Source organism: Myripristis murdjan, chromosome 20 (assembly GCF_902150065.1).
Source record: "Myripristis murdjan chromosome 20, fMyrMur1.1, whole genome shotgun sequence".
Classification (NCBI taxonomy): domain Eukaryota; kingdom Metazoa; phylum Chordata; class Actinopteri; order Holocentriformes; family Holocentridae; genus Myripristis; species Myripristis murdjan.
In genome coordinates, this window is record NC_043999.1 from 16210790 (window position 1) to 16230495 (window position 19706).

At 42.8% G+C, this 19706-nt stretch overlaps 2 protein-coding genes across 5 annotated transcripts in view; one reads left to right on the forward strand and one right to left on the reverse strand.

Moving 5' to 3' along the window:
• Nucleotides 1-568: 568 nt before the first annotated feature.
• Nucleotides 569-13485, forward strand: pdk3a (pyruvate dehydrogenase kinase, isozyme 3a). 4 transcript variants are annotated; one of them, XR_003930148.1, is made up of 13 exons: nt 569-945; nt 2966-3107; nt 3223-3294; nt 5025-5209; nt 5539-5628; nt 6360-6437; nt 7085-7185; nt 7825-7926; nt 8027-8134; nt 8820-8933; nt 10156-10276; nt 10898-10992; nt 11492-13485. XR_003930148.1 is itself a non-coding variant. In XM_030078922.1 (12 exons), the coding sequence occupies exons 1-12, from the start codon at nt 843-845 to the stop codon at nt 10924-10926; spliced, it is 1245 nt and encodes a 414-aa protein (XP_029934782.1). In that variant the 5' UTR covers nt 569-842; the 3' UTR covers nt 10927-13485. The 4 variants fall into 4 exon arrangements, 2 of the variants coding, with proteins under 2 accessions (XP_029934782.1, XP_029934783.1); XR_003930149.1 differs by having other exon boundaries at nt 12613-13485; XM_030078922.1 differs by having other exon boundaries at nt 10898-13485.
• A 581-nt stretch (nt 13486-14066) lies between these two features.
• Nucleotides 14067-19706, reverse strand: part of pcyt1ba (phosphate cytidylyltransferase 1B, choline a) — an 8707-nt gene continuing 3067 nt past the window's right edge. The window contains exons 2-8 of the mRNA XM_030078924.1: nt 18774-18873; nt 18146-18262; nt 17826-17977; nt 17490-17568; nt 17227-17369; nt 16515-16703; nt 14067-15942 (exon numbers count right to left, since the gene is read on the reverse strand). Of these exons, the coding sequence (XP_029934784.1) occupies nt 15718-15942; nt 16515-16703; nt 17227-17369; nt 17490-17568; nt 17826-17977; nt 18146-18262; nt 18774-18873 (1005 nt within the window). The 3' untranslated portion in view covers nt 14067-15717. The remainder of the gene's footprint in view (nt 15943-16514; nt 16704-17226; nt 17370-17489; nt 17569-17825; nt 17978-18145; nt 18263-18773; nt 18874-19706) is intronic.

A 19706-nucleotide genomic window follows, 5' to 3' on the forward strand; every position in this document is an offset into this window, starting at 1 on the left:
AACAATTGTATTCCCATTTATCACTAATTTACGCTCAGTGGCCACTTCATTAGGTACACCGGCTCAATCTAAAACAATCCAATCCAATCCAACTGTTCTGCCATAAAGTTTACTTTTCTGCTGCCTATAATGCTCAGGTTTTCTTTTTGTCACAGTAATAGAGGTGTTCATTGAATTCTATGTTTGGCATTGAGCTCATAGTGGTGCTGTTGTACTGGACTGCATTTTACTGAGTGGTGTTTCCACTATTCTGTCCCTCTCATTTATATAAATATGGAGAACAAAAAATTAGAAACACCTCTCAATATAACGTAGTCCAGTACAAGACCTCTGTAAACTCCAACTTCAATAATAAACATAGAATTAAATTTACACATTCTCCACAAAAACGGAACATTAAACTTTCTTAAAAGGTAGAATTTGTGGCAGAACTGCATTAGATTGGACGGGTGGGTCTAATAAAGTGAACACTGAGTGAATATCTCAACATAATTACTACTTCCCTTGAAACGTGCGAGTTAAAACGTTCACCGGGTTTCCAAGTGGTTTTATTTTGAAAGATAAAACCGGAAGTCGTGCCCTCATTCCGCCCGCCTTGACATCAGTGCCCTGATCGGAGAGTGCAACAATGTTGCCACAGGAAGCCGTCCGGACCGCTTATTATCTTTCTCGTATCATCTCATCTTAACGGACCTTCATCACATTGTTGCGCGTGCAGAGCGGAGCCAATGTGGCCGCTGAGGGAGCGCGACGCGTCTGGCTCTCAGCATTACCGGATGAGGTGGTCGGGTTGATTTCGAACCCATTCTCACGGTCAGATCCATCCTACAGTATCGTCCACAATGAGGATCCTCGCTTCTCTGCTGAAAAACACCAACCCCAAAATCGAGTACTACTCCCGGTTCTCGCCGTCCCCGCTCTCCATCAAGCAGTTCTTAGATTTTGGTAAGTAGAGGGACGAGCGCTGTCTTGTGACCCCGCTGTCATCCTCTGTAATCTCCCTCCTCAGCGGAGCAGAGCCGCTGCTGCTAGGGAAGAGAACCAAGGGCCTTGTTTATCCGATCCACTCGTGCCTATAGGCTGTTGGAATTTTTCCCATAATTTGTTTTGTGTGTATGTGTGTGTGCGTGCATTTGTCTTATTAAAAAACTGCAATGAAACATCTTACCCTGTTATGACCTGACCTGAACTGACAATTGTTTACTCGTAGTGCACCCATAACAGGACGCGCAGTGCCATGCTGGCTGCTGTAACGGTTTTGTTTACTCTGCAGTGTGAGCATATGACACACAGCTTCATGCACAGAGGAGGATAAAATAAAAGATACATAAAAGAGGTGATATTATGCATTATAGTCTGAAGTGTAAAACTGATGCACCCACCTGCTCTAAAATCTCTCTATTTGCCACCATGTCACTGATATTGAGACACTAATTGATTTTAAGCCCTGAGATGAGTCATGAAAAGCAACAGCGAGTGCCACACTTGTCACTACTTGAAGTGTGCCGGGTGTGAGTGCAGCAGCTGAGGCTGTTCTTAATCCATCTCTGATTAAACCCGGTCATCTCCATTATGTAATTTGTACTCACAGCTGTGGAGAGCGTATGGGGCACTGGATTTACGCAGCAACACTTGTCTTTGTCTTAAGGAGAAATGCAGGTTGGGCCTTGTCATGATCAGAGTCACCCATGTTGAGAGAACAGTGTGCTGTGTCAAAGGAGCAAATGAGACATTCATGTCTTGTGAGTCATTTCAGGTCTGAGCAAGCGAGTGCAGCGGTTGCCACATTTTATGATTTCATGAATCCCAACCCTGCTGCACTGCTGAGTCAGGGGAAGCCCTCAGAGCACACCGGCACACTTCCCCTGACCTCTTCTCCCTGCCAAATCCTCGATTGTTGTAACTTCAAAGCAGATGCAGCACAGCATCATATTCATCTTACTTTACCTTCCCTGGAAGTCACTCATAAGAATACCCACTTTGTCAGCATGTGTGCACCGGGTTCAACAGGTTTTCCTCTACATGACAAAGTGTCTTTTGTATCAGTTGAGTTGCCAAGGCTTTGCCATTGTTACATTTTGTTTTACTTGTGGAACGTGAGTCTTTCAGAAAAGAGAAACACTGTATTGGAGCCTAACTTTCTGTTTAACCTTTTACCTACAGGATGTATGTGTGTGTGTGTGTGTGTGTGTCCACAAGCACTCGCACAAGGCCAACCTTGTGTTGTCGTTTTATTATTTCTCTACGTGTGGAAGAGACAATGGCGCAATCAGAGGATGAATGTTAAATTGAAAGTGAGATATTTAGGATTTCACTGCAGTTTTGTCCTCTGTTCTCAGTCCAGTTTTAAAACACGACTCCACGATGTTAACTTATCTCTCTAAATGACTTCCGCTTTCCACTGGGCCAGACAGATTTATCAGTTCCCTGTATAACGCTTGATAGGATGTTGAAGCTAATGCTGGCAAACAGCAAATACAATTCCAGGCCGAGAGCAAACTTTAGCTATTAGAGCTGCCAGATAGAAAGCTGTAAATTATCAGTCACTTTGGTAGATTACTGGGCGGCTCTTTTTCGTTATTTATATTGTTGTTGTTTATATTGCAGCCTTGTTTTGTAGTTTCATGACAGTGCATTTGTGATTCATCCCATGGATTTTGAAAGAACTACATAAACCCTACGAGGTTAACGGGTTTTGACAGCCCACAGAGGAATAATCCTTCAATAGGAGTGAAAACGGGAAAATTACTAAAATTGGAGTTGGAAGGAGATAAATGACTTGTTTAAAAAAAAAAAAAAAAAAAGTTTAAGCAGCTGGTGATTTGTTTGGAATCCCTCAGCCACTCTGGCCAGATGTCCTGAACATATTTCTTGTGAAGTAAAAACAAAATGAGAAGCTCTGCATAGTTGGAGAGCCTTTGAGTGCCATGGCTTTGACGGAAACCTAATGTGATCCTCCCGTCAGGGCGGGACAATGCGTGCGAGAAGACGTCGTACATGTTCCTGCGCAAGGAGCTGCCGGTGCGGCTGGCCAACACCATGCGAGAGGTCAACCTGCTACCTGATAACCTGCTGAGCCAGCCCTCCGTCAGGCTGGTCCAGAAATGGTGAGGCGGCCCTTCCAGAAATACACTTAATACGGCTGGGACACGCTCTCCGCTGCAAGATGATAAGGTTCATATTCAAGCGTTGCCCTTTGACCTATGTTTGCTTGTTGATCAGGTACATGCAGAGCTTTGTGGAGCTGCTCGGTTATGAGAACAGAAAGCCGGAGGACCCTCACGCTCTGAACGAGTGAGTGACACACCTTATCAGAAGCACAATCGAAACTGCAGCTACAAATTCAAGTTGAAACATCCACCCATCTCTCACTGGCTTTATGTCCTTGTCTTGAATCCTCCCTCCATTGTTGCTAATCAGCTGTAATAAACATAAATCCCTGCTGACTGGAGAGATAGCGGTGTGTATTTATACTACAACAGTGCCCATGTGATAAACTGCCCTGCATGATAGACGCAGATAGGGATTTGGATAAGAAAGCCTGTTTAGAGAACCAGCTGCCAGCTGCTAATGAGCCATCGAGACTGTGATTGCTCGGCTTAACTGCGTGACGAAAGGACAAAAAAGTATTGCACAATTGTCATTTCGCTTTTGCAAAGTTTCGCTTTGACGTTACAAAGAAAAAAAAGATGGTGGGGTTAACAGGCAAGGAGTTGGATTCAGGTGAAGCGCAATCACACACGGGCTGAATTGCTGGTGAATTTGCATTTTCTCAACTTTTAATTTATGACAACCATCATATATAAAGAACACATTTGTTTTGTGTGCGTGTGACTTGCCAAATAATGACCACAAAATCCAAGCCCGTCTCTGTGCAATCTAATGCAATCCAGTGCAACTGTTCCGCCATAAAGTTTACTTTTATGATGCCTGTAATGCTCAGGTTTTCTTTTTGTCACAGTAATAAAGGTGTTCATTCACTTCTATGTTTGGCATTGAGCTCGTAGTTCCTGCTGCTGTTGTACTGGAGTGCATTTTATGGAGAGGTGTTTCTGCTATTCTGTCTCCCCTTATGCATATAAATACAGAAGACAAAAAAGTAGAAACACCGCTCAATATAATGCCGTCCAGACCAAGACCTCTGCAAAATACAACCTCAATAATAAACACAGAATCAAATTGACACATTCTCCACAATGTCAACAAAAACATGAATATTATAAACTTTCTTAAAAGGTAGAATTTATGGCAAAACTGTTGCATTGAACTGCATGAGATTGTACAGTGGACCTAATAAAGTGGCTGCTGAGTGTATACGTAAAAATAAATATGGCATATTGTACATAACCAAGTTAGTGTTAGTGAATGTTTTATTTCGGTCATTTTCAAGTTGCAAAAATCAAATACACATGAATAGACAATTACTTATGCACATATTTTTAAACAGTAAATAATATTTCATTTCCTTTCAGTGGAAAACCAAAACAAATACATATATATATACATATATACAAATAGACACAATAGACACTGACCGAAAAGGTATAGGCTGAAGCCTTTAGCTTATTTTGCCTATCCTTCTTACATTACTAAGCTTTCGTCAGTTCACTTAAATAGTAAAATAAAGTAAGTTGTAGTAGGTTTCTTATTTTGCCAGGTGGAATGTGTACATTTTGGAAAGCATTATATTTTATGCCTACATCTGCAAGTGGGCTTTCACAATAAGAGTAAATTCCACTAATGTTCTCTGCAATTAGGTGGAAAAAATATGTGCACATATTGGTGAAAAAGGTATAGATAATATCTGCAAATTAGATATCGGGAAAAAAAAATTAAATATCATGCATCCGTACTCAGAAGTGGCATGTAATTGATGAGTGTGCATGACTGGTTGATGTTGATGCATTCCTCCCTCCCCTCTTGTTTTTTTTTTTTTTCTGATCATCCAATCATACATCTATTCATCCTTCTATTGATCCATCTATCCATCCAAATGTCCAAATATTCACTCATCTACATTCCAGTTTCCTGGAGCTGTTGATAGAGATTCGTAACCGCCACAACGACGTCGTCCCCACCATGGCTCAGGGAGTCATCGAGTACAAGGAGAAGTTCGGCTTTGACCCCTTCATCAGCAGCAACATCCAGTACTTCTTAGACCGCTTCTACACCAACCGCATCTCCTTCCGCATGCTCATCAACCAGCACAGTGAGTCTCAGTCACACACACACACACACACACACACACACACACACACACACACACACACACACACACAGAATGTCCTTTTGAATGCAAATTAACACTTAAGTCATTTGGAGTTTGCACAAACATTACAGCCAGTTGATTGGCTTCGGTATTTTCTCTGTCCTTTGTCTTTGTTTGGCTATGATGAAACTTTTTAATTGTTTTCTGATTGAGTTTTTTTATTACTGGCCTGTACCTGCTTTGTTGTAGGTTTGATTATTTTAAAGGGCATGATGTACTATTATAAAATCCAGTGAACTTTGCTTTTCGTCCTGCGTGTTTCCGCTCAGCTCTCTTGTTCGGCAACGACACCAACCCGGCTCATCCAAAACACATCGGCAGCATCGATCCCACCTGCAACGTGTCTGAGGTCGTCAGTGGTGAGTTCAAGAGTTTACATGCCCTGTCATGTTCACATGAAAACATTACGTCATCATTACAGTTAGTATCCATGGCACTGTTTCCGCAATACACAGTGGTTGCAAAATGGCTTATGTTGAAATAATTTGGGCAGGAAGGGTGGCATTTGAAAAAAAAACACTAATTTCTTGCTTGATTTTTAGTCCATGAAAAGGAAAGATGTCTGGCTGCTTTAAATATGAAATAAAAATCAAGCAAGAAAGACATCGGGTATGTGTTTTTTTTTTTTTTTTTTTTTTTTTTTTGGAGTGCCACCTGTTATACATCATCTAGATTGAATTTTTCTTGTATCTTTCTTTTGTCTAAAACTCAGACAGGGTTTGAACAGCAGTCAGTGACGGCATACTCTGCCACATTGAGGAATGTATTGTCATCTCTGCTGTGCAAACTGTGGCTTTTCCTCGCTAAATATTTGCATAGTTTTGTTAGGAATCTGGGTCAGCAGAAATATGTGCTACACTTCTCCTTCCGCCCTCAACTCTGACCCAAATCAAACAAAACCGAGGTCATGTGTGCTAAAGTCACACCGGCATCGGGGAATTCTCTCACCAACACCAGCGGGACAGAAAAGCTGCACTGTTGGTGACCCGGGAGGGAACAGTAGCCACATTGGTGACCCCTGACAGGAATCCGAGGGAAGCAGTTATCTCATTCAGCTTGTTCTGCTCCTGTGTTGTCTCTCGCCTGTCAGATGCCTATGACACAGCCAAGATGCTGTGTGAGAAGTACTACTTGGCTGCCCCCGCCTTGAAGATCGAGGAGTTCAACAGTAAGACACGTTTGTTCTTCGGGGAATAAAGATATATATATAATCCGTCTGTCCACCCATTTAGCCGAGCGGCCCTCCCTTTCTGTACAAAAATAGCAGTAATCTCCAAAGAAGAGCACTGGTGTTACGCTTGTGGTTTTGTGTGTATGTGTGTGTGTGTGTGTGTGTGTGTGTGTGTGTGTGTGTGTGAGTGACACCATCAGTGATTACCATGTTCAGAATGTGGCCTCTCATTAACTTCAAAGGAACTGTATGTGTGTGTGTGTGTGTGTGTGTGTGTGTGTGTGTGTGTGTGTGTGTGTGTGTGTGTGTGTGTGTGTGTGTGTGTGTGTGTGTGTGTGTGTGTGTGTGTGTGTGTGTGTGCACTTCAGTGGTGGAAGTAATGCGTTACTATAATTCCGCTACTTTTGATGGTAACTAGAAATGAAACTAATTCGTTTTTCAAATTAAATAATGTCATTACAGTTGCTGATATGGTTCCTTTCCCTAGTAACTAATTCCTTTTATATGCAGTAACTGGTAAAGTAATTCATCTCCTTTTGAGGGAAGAACCTGTAACTACTCACTAATTTTCAGTAACTTGCACAAAACTGGTGCACTTCCATGTGATATTTGTGAGTGTGTGTGTGTGTGTGTGCTCATGCCAGCCTCCCTGTCTCCTCGTGTTCCAGTGAAGGCTCCGAAGAAGCCCATCCAGGTGGTGTATGTGCCCTCTCACCTGTTCCACATGCTGTTTGAGCTCTTCAAGGTGAGCGCGCCTTTAACCCGCCGCTCTGAAGAATAATCACCCTCAGCTGTCACATCCAACAGAGGCTTATGAGTACACTGCTGTAGGAATACTTGTCTCTTTTTGTTTAAACCCAGTGAATTGAAATGGTTGAGTAATAGGTTTACCAGCTTCTCATGCTTTGTGCATTGGTTTGGCTCCCTTCTCCACACTCTTCAGTCTCTTCTCGCAAAGTGTAGGCCACTGAAAGCATTAAGTAGACAGTTTTTTTTCCCCCGAAATTTGGGGAACCTTACCTTTCCTTTCTCCTTATTTGGTATTGCTCTGTCTTACTAGATGTTTACAGTGATCTCCTTTCTTTTTCAACCTTTTTCATTTGTCTCTATTTTTTGCATTTTGTTGTATTTTTCTCTGAGTTTATACTTTTATATTTATTTTGTGTACATGTTGCCTGGGCGAAAATGTCCAAAGGAAGATGTTTCTGACTGTGGCTGGAAAAATCCTTTGGTAATAAAGTATAAAAACAAAATACCAGTCTGGTGGTCAGCGAATGTAATTAAATTGTAATATGAGCGCCACAATTCTGTAAGGATCCCGGAAGCCAAGTTAATTAATTCTGTGTGTGTGTGTGTGTGTGTGTGTGTGTGTGTGTGTGTGTAGAACTCTATGAGGGCTACAGTGGAGCTTCATGAGAATAGCAAAGAGGGTTTACCACCAGTGAAGGCAAAAGTTACCCTGGGTAAAGAGGACCTCTCCATAAAGGTAACACACACACACACACACATCCTACCATACAGTATTGATACTGTTGTGGTGTTTGAACTCATTCTCTCTCTCTCTCTCCATCTCTCTCTCTCTGCAGATCAGTGACAGAGGAGGAGGAGTCCCGCTGAGGAAGATAGATCGTCTCTTTAATTACATGTACTCCACTGCCCCTACACCAAGCCTGGAGCCAGGAGCTGTCCCACTGGTATACACACACACACACACACACACACACACACACACATAGACATACACCACACACTAGGGTCACATCAATATTGATCCTGTTGATAATTATAAATCAATTTGACTTTTATCAGTAGATGTATTTGTCATACAGTGAATGACTCGATTAAAGCAAGCCTGTGTGTTCCTCTGATTAACAACAGGGCAGAACAGTCAGCCCCTCCCCTCCATCAGATCAATATCCTGTCAGGTTTTAACATAGATAAATGCATGTCTAGCTTGTGTCTTTATTCATAAAAAAATGTGTCTACAAGCCTTGCCTCCCATGCCTTGTAAAGTATTTTTTACATAATTATAATACTACGTAACTGTAATACTAGACTAGCTGTGCCTCCAGTGTTTTGTACTGGGCGCTGTCAGCTCTCTTTGAGATACAAGCGGCCTCAGCTATGGAAGAGTTACAGTCAAATTGCATTTCAGTCTGCCGCTCTCAAGAATTTTAAACATAAGTGCTGAACCAAACTGTCTTGAGCTGATCATATCCTTCTAAAACTGACCTCTTCCTCTTGACTGAGCTCTTCTGCACACACACACACACTCACACCACTTTATGTATTTATTTTATGATTTAAATCTCACCTGCTAATCTCTCTCTCCTCCACTCTCTCCTCCACTCTCTCGCTCTCTCGCTCTCTCTGTCTCAGGCTGGCTTTGGTTATGGTCTGCCCATTTCCAGACTCTACGCTCGATATTTCCAGGGGGATCTGAAGCTTTATTCCATGGAGGGAGTCGGCACTGATGCTGTCATTTATCTCAAGGTACAGTGAGCCCATCAAATATCACAATTCTCTAACCCTCTCATGTATGTATCCACTGGGCCTGGGCAATATGGGTAATACTCAGTAAGGCTTTCCAAAATCACATGCCAAATAATCAAATTAATATTCATCCCGTGGAGCCAAACAGTAATGTCAGGTGTCATGTCAACACAACTCTAGAATACTCTAGAATCAAATAATATGGACTCTTTAGACTCAGTTGACAAAAAACATGGAATAAGTGCAGAATTTATCAATGACTTGGGCTCCTAATGAGAACCCTACGGGTGACTACGTGTGTTCATTTAAAATTTTAGGAGGTCTGATTACTCAAAGTTCCCCCCCAGCAAAGATCCAAGTCATCATATCTAACTTTCCTTCCTTGTAAGCCTATATGACAGAACAAAATTACAAGTGTTACTGGATGTCACTATTTTGAACAAATACAAATTTATCTTTAACACATCTTTGGCATTTTTGTTTTTCTCCTACATTTGCTTCTGTTCCTACAGTGTCCTGCCATCGGTTTGATTGGCTGAGATTGTTGAGTGATTTTAAATAGCACACTGGATCGCACAATACAGTCACAACAAACCACAACATTATAAAAAGTTTAATAAAATGGCAGTTATGATTAGTTTCTATGGTGACATCGCACATCAGTCGCGGCATAAAGTGTGTCACACTTGAGTTGAGATGATATATCGTGCTATGGCTGCTTGTTACAGTGCTAATCAGTGTTAATAGTGGCTAGCTGTTGATCCAGCAATCCTCAGTTCCCCTTTCCCTCCCCTCATTTGGTTGTTGCTGCAAAACTTCTCACGACAGAGAGTCAGCCTCGTGCCGCATGTTGATTTATATGGAAGTTTGCCCACTGCAATGACCACAGTTCTTTGCAGTTTTTTGCATGAGCAACAATACCACTCCAGCCGTCCTGCTATGCTGATTTGAATGGGAAAGATCATTCTACTCTAATTCAAATTCAGTGGTTTTCCATAGCGCGCCTTAACATAAAAATTTGCTTGTCGGAATCAGTTTAGACAGCAGGATTATGTGTCATGATGTTCTAAAATCATTACAATATGACTACTCAAAGACAGAAAAAAAAAGTTAAGTTATCCCCCAAATCTGGTCTCCACAAATTCACTAGCTCAGTGGTCAATGCATTCAGAAGGCTGTGACTTCACACTGGCTCTTTTTTTTTTGTGTCCCTCCATTAAAGGCCCTGTCCAGCGAGTCGTTCGAAAGGCTGCCTGTGTTCAACAAGTCAGCATGGCGGCATTACAAGACCAGCCCCGAGGCAGACGACTGGAGCAACCCCAGCAAAGAGCCACGTGACGCCAGCAAGTCCAAATACAAGGCCAACAGATAACTCTGCCTGGCCCTGCTAGCCCTCTGGGAGCCCAAATGCCCGCTCTGAATGCCCAGTGCATGCATGATGAATGTTGCCCTTGGGTAAACGCTTGGTTTAGGATCAGTCTCGCATTGAAATCCCAGTGGTTAATAGTAGGGCTTTGGAAGGGCCGGCTGAGCTGAACTTAGATCTGTACCCAACGGCAACGACCTTCATGAGCCTACTTTTTTGTTGTTATGGCATTACCATTGGCTCTCCCACGATGGAGTTTAAAAAAGGAACTTGATCCCTGTCATCTAACATCTTTCATGAATTGCTGGTCATTTGCTCAGCTGAGTCTTGTGAATCTTAATCATCGGGGATTTTTTTTTTCGCTCCACTAAGTGAGTGCTAGATTGAATTAAGTCCACTTTAGCACAGCCTTTTCTCCCACTGTCTTGTGCACAGCAGGCCTGCCTGGCTTTGCTGACTCGCCCGCCGCCCCCTGTGGCCGAAAAAGCCACGCACTGCTGATTATGTGTCTTTTTCAGCATCGGCGAAGGGCTGCACTCTTGCTTTTCTGTGTCCGGCCGTGCATAAAAGGGCCTCTGTTTCTCCCTCCCAAATGCAGGCAGGGACACAGGGTTTGAGTTTCGATGAAAATGGGAGAACAAGGAGGTTTCATTTCCTTCCCTTGGGAGGCACTTTGATTGGACGCACAAATAGGTCAGTGTGTCGCTGGCATAGTGATGTCTAGTTTCAGTTGCACTCATTTAGCTGGGAAAAAGAGGGAGAGGAGCAACCAGTGTACTGCCACGTTATAATTAGGACTCAAATGAGATGAAACCATGATTATATATTGGAGGAATGACTACAATCAATGCGCACAGCATATTTATAATGATCTAGAATCAAAGATATTTATTTTATGTCAGTGAGAGAAGAAAGCCTTACCTTTAGAGATATATCAAAGATTTGTTTTTATTATTATTACTTTTTTTATTGGCCTTGATGGCTCTACTGTAACTTAAAGTTCATTTCAAAAGGGAGACAGTTTAGCACTGATTCATGTTTTTATTTTATAAGTATTTGGTCACTCTTGTTGTGTGTGCTTTTAGAAGTGAACCTGCCACCCACTAACAGACAGCTTAGCAGCAATACTGACCCTCATCACACATTTCTGCGTTGTAAACCAGCATTAACCCACATCCATGTGTTTACGCAGCTCCGCACCTAACAAGACCAATACTGATGGACCAAAGGAGCATCATTAGGATGTTTATGAAGCGACACCATGCCAGCCTTGTCTCTCCTGTAGCTCCTACCACACCAGCATGATTGTATTGTATTGTAACAATCCTCACACGGAGGAAATGGACTAATTACTTCTAATTGAGGACTTAAAAAGAAAGCTGGATTTCCTCTTGGCTGATGCTAACAACACTACCCCCGCCCCTCTCTGCATTTCATCGTGTAAGCAGTGTGGACCTGCTGTGATGGACACACAGCATGCACACGGTTTGGACGTGATCCTAACAATCTCATACCAAGTCAGCCTTGTGTCCCACTGGTGGTACTACTAACCCTTTGACTGAGTTTGAGCAGTGTTTGTGTGTTTTAGAGGCCTCAGTGTATTATCCTGAGTGAAGATGGAGGAGGTGGACTTTGAACATTGATTTTAAAACACAGAGGCGTCCGATGGCTGACAGGCTTTCTTTCATTTCATCCAGGAACAAAGGGGCCATGTCTGACCTAACAAAACAGCATGGAGAACAATTTTAAGTTTGACTGCACATCTTTGACATACGAACAGGACTTCCTTTGATGAACTTTTGCTGATTTTTTTCTCATATTTGTAAAAGGCTGTAGAAAGTCCGCTACTATTTTGCTCTTTATTTAAATGCTTGGAGATTAAGCAAATTAAGTAGGGGTTGAATGTGGTTCCAGGTGGGGTGGTCTGTACCGCTAAACAATCTTGGATCAATGGATCGTTTTTGTTTTTGTTTTTTTTCTTTTCAAACCATCTGAGTTTTGTCACTTTTCAGTCATGTTCAGCAGCTTTTATGACTTGTCTTGCTGGTGTTAATAATCTAAAACAATACACAGTCACTTCAGATCATTGGTCCACCTCTATTGAGAGTTTTAGTGTTCAGAGCCAGGTGAGGCGCCAGGCCAGTGTTTATATTCTGACAGTGATGGAGGTGTAGTGTTTTGAGCTGCAGAAGTACACTGTTGCCTGATGAAACACGGCTCACGCAAGCATAAAGCTTGGCTGTGCATCGATTAAGGCTGGATTGTGGGGAATCTCAGTAATCTGAAGTGACTTCCTCTTCTCATCTCCTTCAGCTCCATCTGCTGTGAAAAGAAAGGAGTGTAGATGATGAAGAAATTGCGAAAGACACCGCACACGGAAAGCTCCATCTTCCTTCGCTTTTCCGCCAAACCTTTGACGCTGCCAATACCTCCACAACCTGCCATCATACCTCTCAGTACATGCTTTAGCTGATCCCTGAAAAGATGAAAGTGGTTTTTCAACGATGAACTGAGGCTGATATGTGCTTGATGGGTACGCGCTAGAGACTACGGTCCTCTTCAGTCATGGACCCCAGTTCACTTTGATGTGTGTTCTCCTTATTTCTCAGTCAGAATCATATTTTTCAGCTAGACGACTGAACACATAAGGGAAAGCTTTTGAAAGGAAGATGTGTGGTCTAATTTTACATCTGTCTCATGTACAGCTGTGTTGTATTATGAACTAAAAAAGAAAACACACAGCTGGGACCTATTGCTGTCAAACAGTTTGGATTAAACCCACTTTAGAGGCCCATGGATCTTCCATCCTCAGTCGTCTGAGAAAACCTTTCCCACTGAAGACCGTCTCTGTACTCATGGTATTGCTGAGTAGATTGTACATATATATTACAGTATGATCAATGTTGATATTAGCAGCTGGTGTTGAGTGACTTCTTTATGTTTTCCTTCTCACTGTATTTCCGGCTTAAAACCGTGTTTGAGCACTTTGTATGCATGAGCTCCTCGCCGCAGGGGAAATCATGCAACGGTATGCAATTAAAATTCAGTGTCATCTGCAAATTATAGTCACCAATGCTCACCAACATACATCAAAACAGTAACACAGCCGTTTGAAGGTATGATTCAGCATGATGTCACCTTTCCTACTGTTAAACTGACAATAAAGAGCATTGCCATTGTGTGTGATTTGTCTCTGGATTGTCTTTGTGTTCCTCATAACAGAGGAACGCCCAAGTAATCAACTTTTAATTTGTATTCGATTATGCGTTTTTCTTTTATTTACATATCAAGCTGTTCGGAATTAGACATTACAAAATAAGACAAAAAAAGACACATTCCCAAAGTTTGTACATGTAGTGCAGACTTACATGTAGCGCGCACAGGACAGGAAGATCTCTACATTGCATCAGAGGGAAGATTGTGATGGGGGTGGATGGGTGGCCTGCTCAGGCCCAGGATGGACATGAGCAAAATATCTGTTACATTTCAAATGATTGCGAAGATGAAAACATGAGGATGATAACGGTTTTTCAAAAACCTGACATCTCAAGTTCACCTCAAGGGCTTCAAATAATATAGATTTAATATTTCAAGTATCACCAGAGTGTCAGTGCTTCACCTAAAGGAAAAAACGTTGCATCTCCAATTGTTCCAGGTTTGATGTGTAATAACCAAATGTGATTGGGACCAAGCAATTGATAAACAGTGAAAAATGACAAAAATATACATATATGGTTGTCTGTTGTGGAAATGCACAAGTTTACCAAGCTTCACGGTGATTTTATACAAGTTCTATTTTCATGGCCTACTGCGGTGGAGGGTTTTCATTGTTGCTTTTTTTTTTTTGGTATAGCATGTGACTAAAGATTAGACTGGCACAGTTGATTACATTTGCTCTCTAGGCTTGGCCTTAAAGGCTCGGTTTACATTTCTAAGCTAATAAATCGAGGCGGCTTATTAAAACCAATTTTTAGGGACTTTTTCACAGACATAAATCAAGCAAAGTTCAAGTCCCCGAAAACTAATTTTGGGGAGGATTTTTGCAGCGTCTATAATTTTATGACAGGCCTCATTTCTGCTATTATGTTGAGTCAGACAATCTCTCACATGAACATTGTTATTAGAAATCTTCTGCTGCACAACAAAGCAGTGCAAGCTGAGGCACTGCAAACCTTAGTGTGCAGTTTTTTTTCGGTGGACATTTTCTGTGCCGTCACCTCAGTTTCAGGGATATTTTATGAACTTGGAAGGACATTTTTTTTTTCCTCCAGGCCTATTTTAATTTCCAATGCTGTCTTACACTAAGAACTTGCTTTCAGCCGAGTTCTCTCTGGGATTACTCTTAATCTCCATCTTTGAAAGTGGTCATCACATCCGAATGAGAACAAGAGTCTTTAAAATTAGTTTTCGATCACAGAGGTTATGCTGTGCAGCCAGGATTATGAATCTGCCTCTTTTGAATACATATTTTAGGGATCCTCTGATGATTTGTGCAAAATTGGCGCAGACTTGCATCAGCTAAGAGCTGAGCGTGTGTGTGTGTGTGCCAGTGCCAGCAGTGTGTCTGCAGTGTTGCCTGTGCTGTTCTAGGGGGAGCTATTTCTCTCCTTTATCAGACAAACTGGTGGATCATGAAGCGCACAGTTACACAGTGGTGAGAGGAGTTCCTGTCTGTTCACATGCACTGTATGGTTCTGCAGAGCTGAGGTGTGTGTTTGCCCTTTAGCAAAAACCCACGACACACACACAGCGTTCTGTAACAGTGTGCCTGTTCACCATCACATCCAGTCGTCACAGTGGAGGCTGTGAAATAATGGAAAATACACAATGTCTTGAGGTCCCATTTACAGCAATGTGAACTAATAAAAAAACACTACCAAACTAGAGAAAATCAGACAGTAAACCATGAGGTGGTGTTATGAGCAGGCTGTTTCGGACAGTCTCTATCATGGCTGGACAATCTAGGGCAGATCAGCTCCTTTCAAAAGATGCTGTGAGGGATTCTGATGTGACGCCGGCTACACAGAGAGCCATGAATAAGCCCTATCCATGCAGACATTATGGGCTCCTTGACTCCATCACGACCTGCCGCAGTCCCAGCCTCAGGTCCTCTCCTTCCCTCTGTCCGCTCCGCTGCCCAGACGACAGAGACTGTGATGGCTTCTTGGGTGTTGTTTCCCATGACCACCCTCTGCCCTGTCTTGCATATCTGCAGCTTCCTGGACCGGAGGATAATGTGTTTCAGCATCCAGTCATCGCTGTCAGTGTGTGTAAGGAGATGTGAGCATGTGTGTGTTTGTTTGCGCACATGTGAACAGTTCTCAGGCAGTATCCTGTGAGCGATGTGTGTGTGTGTGTGTGTGTGTGTGTGTGTGTGTCTGTGTGTGTGTGTGTGTGTGCTCCCCAGTCCAAGGATGTCTACTTCTCGTCCTCGTCACCTTCACTCATGCTACTAATGGAGGCAGACGCTCCCTTGGGCGAGGTCGGGGGTGAGGGCCGTGCGTTGTGCCAGCGGGACGGGGGCGAAGGGGGGGAGGGGGAGCGCAGCGGGGACAGCTCCCGTGGAGGGCTGTTGCAGGGCGACTCTCGGGGGGACAGAGCGTAGGACAGCATTCGTCCACTGCGCTCCTGAAACACCTGTTTCTGTGGAGGCAGGAGGGGGAGAGAGAGAGAGAGGATGAGTGTCAGCACTTAACTTACAGCACAAAAATCAATCCATGGTTCAAAATGCTTTCTTACATTTTGAAAGCCTGGACACTTCAGCACTGCATATAATGTCATAACATAAAACGTCCAGTAAAGACCAGATCTCCAGTGATAGAAGTGTTGTTCGTATGCATAAAGAAATGCTGGGTAAAAAAATATAAGGTAGAAACACCAAACACCTGTTTTGTAGCCTAAAATATCATCAACTACTTAAAAAAAAAAAAAAAAAAAAAACAACTCAAAACTCATCACAAAAAAGAGACACTGCATATGCTGACATGTTTATTGCTTTGACCTTTTACCATACATTTAATTGCTGGACCACGAATTCAAAATCGAAAACTATATCCTCTGTAGCTTTATGATTACCATTGCCAGTACTATTCTTATTACTTTGATTCCTGATATCAATAATGCGATTTTACTCTACATTTGACCAGGGGGCAATGTAGTCAGCTCGGGGAGATTATGCCACTTTCTCTCTGTATAAAAAGGTGTGACTGACTGACCCAAGTCCCATCGGGTCCAAAGAGCTCCAGGAAGTTGCCGATGAACTCTCTGGATTTTTCCTCCCACTTCTGGATGAGGTCGTGGCTCTTCTCCTCCACGCGGTAGACAAAGTGTTTGCTCTTCTCCTCGACTGTCCGGACCTTCTCCTTCATACGGTCCACTTGGTTCTGCAGCCGGTACTTCTTCTCCTGGAGGGACCGAACGTTGAGCCAGAGCGATTACAGCAGTGCCACCCAACGCAAGGGAGGGTATTTTGTCACCCAAATTTAGTTGTTGCACCCGGACTCATTTAGACATATGGGGATTAAATCCACACCAGGTACTCCATAGTAAATCATTCTCTAGTATCAGCTGAGTTCATCTAATCTTTTTGTTTACTCCATTGGGAATGATGAGAAGTGGCACTCTAAGACAAGTTTTTTGTGTCACAAGTGTCACAAGTATGTTTGACCTTGTATAATGTAATGGACGGCTAAATTAAGGTTTAAAACTCATAGTGAGACCTTGTAATATGAATCTTCCCAAATAATTACAATCTAATATTTTGAAACAAGTAAGTCAGAGAGAACAGTATGGGCTAGTAAACAGAAACATTTCATTGTTTCAATAATTTTGAAAGTTTTGAAAATATGCTGATTTCAGTAGCCAGAGTAACTAGTGAATACAGCATTAAGCAGTAACTGTAACATGTTTATTTTACTGTGCTCTTACGTTAATGTAGCTGACATTAAGCTCTTTGGCGGTGTAGCCACGCTGGAGGTTGCGGCGGGCGTAGACATCATAGTCCCTGACTATTCGGGTGATTAAATCAGAGGTAGAGATTCCCTCTGTCCGCTGGGTGGGCACGAACATGCCTGGTCAACACACAGGAAACACACAATTTGAGAAGAAGAAGTCTACTTTGATTAAAAAAAAAAAAAAAAAAAAAAGACCACACACATTTTTGCATTAAAAGCAGAGGAAAAACTGCTGACCTGCCTCCTTGATGTGTTTATAGACGTCTTCAGTTCCTGCTGAGGAGTATGGGATATCGTCATGAGCCACAAAATCGATCTGAGAAACAACCAAAGGACATGTACTGTGTGACAGCAAACACTGAGCTGACACACACACACACACAAGGTAAGCATTTACATGCTCAAAGGAGTGCACGAAAAGGAGCCGCTCATAAACAAACACACACTTCACACATGTGCCAATAAGCCTCGGAGGCCTCATGCCAAGTTAAACTCTCACATGAGCGCAAGCACACCTCCACGCTCACACACACACACACACACACAGAACCATATACACACACACTCACACACCTTGTGTTTCTCCAGGAAGTCTGGCGTGAGGGTCCAGGGTGCGTCTCTCACCACCTCGTCCACATAGCGACAGTGTCTCAGTGCCTCATAGCGTTCATCCTCTGTCATCACCGTGAACCCCTTGTACTTATGGGTCAGCTCATCACTGCACACTGTTACACACACACACACACACACACACACACATAGAACATGAGTTAATCTGTTTTTATTAGTTGCATGTAATATCATATGTATGTCAGAATATGTGTGTGTAGCTGTGTTTGTGTGTGTGTGTGTGTGTGTGTGTGTGTGTGCGTGTGTTGCTTGCTCTCTCCTACCTCCTACTATCAGGTACGTGTTGGGGAACAGGTTTTTGGCCTGCATGAGAGCGCGAGCATGGCCAGAGTGGAACAGGTCAAAGATGCCGTCTGCATAAACTCTGACAGGCCGGTCCACTGAAAACACACAGGAACAACACAACACAGTCAGGGAAAAATTATAATTATAACTTATAATAATAATTATGCTGACATTATACATTATGCTCACTTAGATGGAGACATCAAAATGCTTTACAGCTCAGAATTAATGACTGAACGGCAACAGTCGTAAGTATTCATTAGTGTTCATTATGTCAGTCTTATGTGCACAGCTTCAAATAAAGCATCACCAGTATTTTAGTCATGCACAAGCACTATGGGTAATAGTAGCAGCAGCAGCAGTAGCATGTGTAGTACTAGTAAACATTACAATAGTGTCAGCAACAGAGGTAGAAGTAAAAGTAGTGGTGGGATGTAACTCGGTATCAAAGCAAGGCACATGAGAAATGTGTTACTGAGCTGACTGAACAGTGCAGAGAGTGAGAAATGAGAATAGCATGGATGGCCGGTGAGAAGAGGAAGAGGAAGGCAGAGTGAGAGGTGATAAACATGAAGGGGGAAGGCAGGAGGAGGGGGGAGGATGTACCTGGGGTGCCTCTGCGGGCCTGGGCGATGGTGAGCTTCTCATGAGGGGCGCGACAATCGCAACTGGTCTCCCTGGCAAAGATGGCAGGCTCAGTCAGAGTCTGAGAGAGAGACAGAGAGAGAGGTGAATTAATGATAGATAAATAGATAGAAAGATAGATACATGCATGCATACATAAATATATAGATACATAGAGACTCTGTATAATAAAATACATGTCAGCTCCTTGCAAAGATAAAACACACTTTCGCTTTCCAGGCAGTCATGCATTTCACTTTCTCTCTGAATGGAAAAATACAGCACAAAGGTCAAATCTAAACAGTAGTTTGGAAGATGGGGGCGTGAAGACGTGTCTGTGTGTAAAAACAGCCCAAACACCTGAAGCGGCAAACGCGCTCATCGAGTCCCATGGTGAAAACACTTGCAGAAGAGCGGAGAAGGTGTGAAAACACAGAAACGACGAGGGAGGGGGAGGTGCTGGGAAAAAGTAACAGCATTAACGTGCAGCCCGAGTTACAGTAATGTCCATTAATACACTGACCAGAGCTGAGGCCAAACCCAAACCAGGACTATTGATTATGAGACCGACAGAGCTGCACTCAGTGCTGTTGATCACTGTGAGTGTGTGTGTGTGTGTGTGTGAGTGAGAGAGAGAGAGAGAGAGAGGGTGGACATGTGTTTGCATTTGTGTGAGTGTATGTGTGTGGAAGAAACAAGGACACGGAGATGCTATTGATCTGCTGTCGAAGGTCTCTGAGGAATCAACACAAGAAAAAAGCAAAGGAAGACAAAGATGGACGAGGTGACTTCCTGTGGTAAACCAGACGCAGCAAACACAACTCTAAATCCCATTAAGACCACTGAATATAAATTTAGCTGGTCCGAGCCCATAGGTCAAATTGACCCCTTGCTCTCATTGACAAACAGGGAAGA